Genomic DNA, 5,191 nt, shown 5'->3' on the forward strand with positions numbered 1-5,191 from the left:
CAGGATTTTCAGTGTCAGAAATGTGGGATATAGTTGAAAGGAGATACTGTCACCGAAAGCAAGGGCTATGCCAGATCACACGCACCTCGAGTACAACGGGGGATGAAAATCATAATTTGTCGCAAAGCAGTGCCAGCTCCAGATTAATTTTGGGATTGAAGTCAAGAATCAGGCATGAACTAGAAGCCACCATACCTTCCACCACAGAAGGCCAATATTAGTCCCTTCGAAGCTTTCCTCCTGGAGCAGTGGGGCAAGGTAAGCCCCAGGGGTTTGTGCAGGAGTGAACCCACACTGCTCCAGAAGATCTGAGCTGCAGCAAAACTCAGAAACCTTAACACAAATACCCAGACAGGGATTGTTGATGGGGCACTTCTTTTAACAGCAGGAAGAGGTTAATAACAGGCTCCTTAAGTTAGTTTTACAAGGTCTAGTAGTTAAGGACACAGAAAGGAAGTGATAGATAGAAACACCACAAACACAGGATGCTGGGACAGAACGAGGTCCAGGTGTCTCTAAGACAAGCCCTTGAAAGAGTCGAGGTTGAAGGCGGTGTCCAGCAAGCGTTGCAGTTCGGTCAAGTGATTCTTTTTGTTGCCTGTCGCCGGGGCAGCAGCTGGTTCTCGGCCAGCATACCTGGAGGGAGAAAAGCAGAAGCACAATTGCTTACTTGCAATTGCCGCTCGTGGCTCTTTATTTATTTATTTAGTATATGGCATATCATTAATGGACTAGCAATATAAATATAAATATATATATACCGTATATATTAACAGAGAAGAGCAACAAAGATGATTAGGGGACTGGAGACTAAAGCATATAAGGAACGGTTGCTGGAATTGGGTATGTCTAGTTTAACGAAGAGAAGGACGAGGGGGGACATGATAGCAGTCTTCCAGTATCTCAGGGGCTGCCCCAAAGAAGAGGGAGTCAAGCTATTCTCCAAGGCGCCTGAAGGCAGGACAAGAAGCAACGGATGGAAACTAATCAAGGAGAGAAGCAACCTAGAACTAAGGAGAAACTTCCTGACAGTTACAACAATTAACCAGTGGAACAACCTGCCTCCAGAAGTGGTGAATGCTCCAACACTGGAAGTTTTTAAGAAGAGACTGGACAGCCATTTGTCTGAAATGGTATAGGGTTACCTGCCTGAGCAGGGGGTTGGACTCGATGACCTCCAAGGTCCCTTCCAACTTTATCATTATTATTATTATTATTTAACCTAGATTAGTAAAACACAACAAAATCTAAATGTTAAAAAGATCTGTGTTCGAATACCCGTTTTTAGGCCATCTAACCACTGAACTGCAGTATCATTTATATATATATATATTTTTAAAAAATCAGATACTGGACTGGTATATGCCCTCAGGCTACAGACTGTCACGATGTGATCTACAGTTTGATGTGGGGACCCCCACAGTCAGTCACACTGACAGCGGGATGCCATGTCTCATTTATACCGAGAATCCTGGCAGACGCTGTGTGAGGTTCGAATTCAGGATTGTCCATTGCTGATGTGGTAGTTCAAAAAGTTTGGCGGCTTTTTGTGTGTGTGGGGGGGCTATTTGTCTTATGTCTGGGTGTTCAGCAACCCATTTGACTTTCTATTGGGAATTAATGTTAAACCGCGCTTAAATTGTTAAATTTGACTGGCACGTACAGGATTTGAGGGGCTGTTGGTACACCAAAAATAAAGGCTGGGCTACTGAGATCCTCTATGTCTGCTCCTTTTCCTCTTTTCCTAGAATAGACCCCCTCCTGTGCTCTCACTGGGATTGGACTGATTGTGCCAGAGCAACTGTATTAACCTGTCCCTCTATCAGAGCAGCCGAAGAAGCCCCTTACCACACTGGCTTTGCACGGTCAATGGTTGTGCGGAGTCTAGGCTTCACGTAATCATAATATCCTTGGTTTTTGTGCTCTTCTTGACACCAAACTAGGTCTGCATTGGGGTATTTGTGGAATTCCTTCAGCAGGAGGTCAAAAGGGAACGGCGACAGCTAGAAAGAAAAGGCCTCGGGTTTATTATGAGCGATTTTCAGCTTTATAAACAAATTGCAGTAGGAAAATTGAAAAAAAAAAGATCAGTCTGGTTCACAAGCCCCGTGGGAAAATGGAAAAAACAAGCATTTAATCCATAAGACATTTATACAGTTAAAAAAGGGAAAAAAAAGGGGGGGCTGAGTAATATATCAGAAATTTAAGAAGTTGTTAAGGCCAAGAAAGGACTTTCATTTAGCAATAAATTGGGCCTAATCCAAATATTCTGCAGACAAAGTCAGATCACTCATACTTTAACCTCCATCTTGGCTCATATGCTAGGAGGAATGAAGAGAAAATTCATAAGGCCTACTAAGACATTTGCTGCACAAATATTTTAGGGTTCATGTCAGAACCAGATGTCTGTCAGAAACCTGCAAAGTACTGCAAAAAGCCTGACTCTACTTCAGAACTACAGTCTGCCAAACAAAACCAGAGGACTAGAATATGCCTGATAATTAAATTTTACTTTTGCCAGTGGAAGCCTTAGCCATTTTGGAGTAGCTTCCGGTTTCTAAAATTCTACTGAGTTTTGAAGTACTCATTGTTCAGAGCTCAAAAGGCACATAATACAAAATTGTACAAAAGACAATTCCCACAAAAAGCCCCACCTGCTCTACTCTTGTGATGGCCACAACTGCTTCCATATTCCGCGTCTTCCGCTCTCGAATAAGTTCATAATAAACTTTACCAGTGCAGAAGAGAACTCGTTTAACCTGTTCTGGATTCTGGGCTGCCAGACTAGTGTCTGGGATGACACGCTGGAAATGGGTGCCTGGAAAGCAGTGGAGGTTATTACTTTTCGTTATACATCAGTGTGCATCGTAAAATCTGCTCCAAGGAGTTTATAAACCAAGAGGAAGGTGACAAATGTGAGGAAGATTACAAAGGACAGAATTAATGGCAGAGTATCTTTTCCATAAAGACCTGATCTGGTTGTCAGAAACCACACTATGCTTTGATGCCAGGCAGTTCAAAGCTTTTGTTAAATGCAAGCAGCAACAGAGCACTAATTCCTGCTCATGTCTTTCTTCGCAGGAAACTCCAAGTAAAAAAGCAAAGTGTTGCGCTGCCCCTCGGAGGAGCAAAATCACAAAATTTGTGACCTTAAACCAAGGTCTTAAGCTCTGAGTCAGAAGCAAATGAGAGCTCCAACTATTTTGCTACACATAAGCTCTTTCCCTGGGTATCGTTTAGTGAGGGTGATGATTTTTTTCTAGCACAGAACCAGAACTAGCATAGAACATCCAAAACTGACTCTGCTCCTAGGAAGGTTAGCAGATCTTTAGGAAGGCTAAAGGCAGAGTTGCCATTGTGGCCTGGTGTTGAACTTTCAGAGTTTCCTTGCCCAATGGTTCAGTCACATCTTCCCCCCTAACAAAGAAGAAATTCCTCCCTAGCCCTGAATCCAAGTCTACTGTACCTGCCAGCATTTCATCAAAGCTGGACCGAGCTTCAGGGTGACGCAACAAGGACTTTGGAGTGAAGACTATCAGCTAAAAAAAAAAAAAAAAAAGAAAGTGGGAGGGAGGGAGGGAGAGAGAGGGCCAGGGGAACACAACCCAAATTAATATTGAGGTGTAAGAACTGAAGTGTTCAGAATTTAAGTAAAGAACAATAATTCAAAGTTAGTTATTCAAAGGTTCTGTTTTTGAACGTCATCAGAACTGCACCCAGAGTTACTAGGAGAGCACTGACCAAAGAGAAATGCCAGGCATACAATCAGATGGTGCTATATACCAGGATCAAGTAATTTTTCATACTCATCAGCAAGATATTTAGCAGGAATGCAAAACAATAAAAGTGCTCTCTTCGGTAACAATATCTTTAGAGATCCTCTGAAATGTTTGATTTCAATCATTTCTTGAATAAGACTCAAATGGTGGTAAGAGTGAAATCCAAAATGCACACTTGCTGGGATGCTATAGAGCAGGGGTCCCCAACCCCCTATCTGTGGACCGGTACCGGGCTGCGGCATGCCAGCAACCGGTCCGCACAAACAAGGAAAGCCCCATCTACAGGATGCAGGTAGCACACAAAACCACATCTCCTCCGATCCGTGGAAAAACCTCTCTCCACATAACCGGTCCCTGGTGCCCAAAAGGTTGGGGACCTCTGCTATAGGGAACCTAAAGTATTTTGGATCTGTGGTTTAGCTTTTGGAATAGTAGTATATTTGGATTATCAAAGTAAAGATAATGCTCCGAAAAGTAAGGAAGCCTCAAGAAAGTAATGAATAGAAGGAATGCCAGCAGATTTCATGGATCCAGGTGAGTGAAGGAAGCTGGCTGAGATGGCTTTAAAATACAGTTATGGAGGATTCATCTGCCAGCAGCTGTGGTGGCTATGCAGGCTTCCCATCTTCAGAAGCTGTAAACCTGGATGCCAAAGGGGGGGGGGGTAGCTATGAGGGAGGGCCATAGTCTTAACTCTGGGCTTCTTGGCTTTCCAAAAGCACTGAGTTAAAGGCTACTGGAATCAGGATGCTAGATTGGATCCATTCTGGCTGTTCCAATCTGCTAACACTGTATAGGTAGTCCTTGATTAACGACTATTCATTCAGTGATCTTTCAAAGTTATGACATTGGTCTCTTGGAAGCCTGTCCACATTTACAGTTACAAGGTGCATTTTGACTCCACCCACCTGCCTATCCCTCCTCCCCATCTGCTCTTTTGACTGTCCTGTGCTTTGCCACCCTCGCTGCCCTGCACCCCCACGGCCCTTGCTGCCCACAGCTGATCTTGCATCTTTTTCCTCAACGAGGTGCACCCAGTTTGGCCCTTCCTGAAGCAGCTGTAGGCAGCTGCTGACATGCCTCAGCAGCAGCAGAAGGAAGAAAATGGTGAAAGTCAGCTGGGGCAAGGGAAATGCCAGTCAGGCTGGCAGGAGCAGCAGAGGGAACAGGAGCAGCAGAGGAAACAGGGGCAGCAGGGGCAGTGGAACACAGGAAGGAGGGACAGTGGGGCAGGGGCAGAGGTGACAAGAGGGCAGGATGGGAGATGGGCAGATGAGTGGGAAGAGTTGAAGTGGAATGAGAACGGCAGGGCAGGAGAAGTATGAGATCCTGACCTAACAACTGCAACTGGAACCATTAAAATTACCATCTCCAAGCAATGCAGTCTTGATGTTTCACCTAATGATCACATC

General features: G+C 44.4%; 1 protein-coding gene across 1 annotated transcript in view; it reads right to left on the reverse strand.

The window, feature by feature from the left end:
• Nucleotides 1-358: 358 nt before the first annotated feature.
• OGDH (oxoglutarate dehydrogenase) overlaps nucleotides 359-5,191 on the reverse strand; it is a gene marked incomplete in the record, with an annotated part of 44,329 nt that continues 39,496 nt past the window's right edge. Inside the window, 4 exon segments of the mRNA XM_015826820.1 lie at nucleotides 359-636; nucleotides 1,849-2,003; nucleotides 2,655-2,818; nucleotides 3,467-3,539. Of these exon segments, the coding sequence (XP_015682306.1) occupies nucleotides 516-636; nucleotides 1,849-2,003; nucleotides 2,655-2,818; nucleotides 3,467-3,539 (513 nt within the window).

This window comes from Protobothrops mucrosquamatus, unplaced genomic scaffold (assembly GCF_001527695.2).
Source record: "Protobothrops mucrosquamatus isolate PMUCROS unplaced genomic scaffold, P.Mucros_1.0 scaffold3318, whole genome shotgun sequence".
Taxonomy (NCBI): domain Eukaryota; kingdom Metazoa; phylum Chordata; class Lepidosauria; order Squamata; family Viperidae; genus Protobothrops; species Protobothrops mucrosquamatus.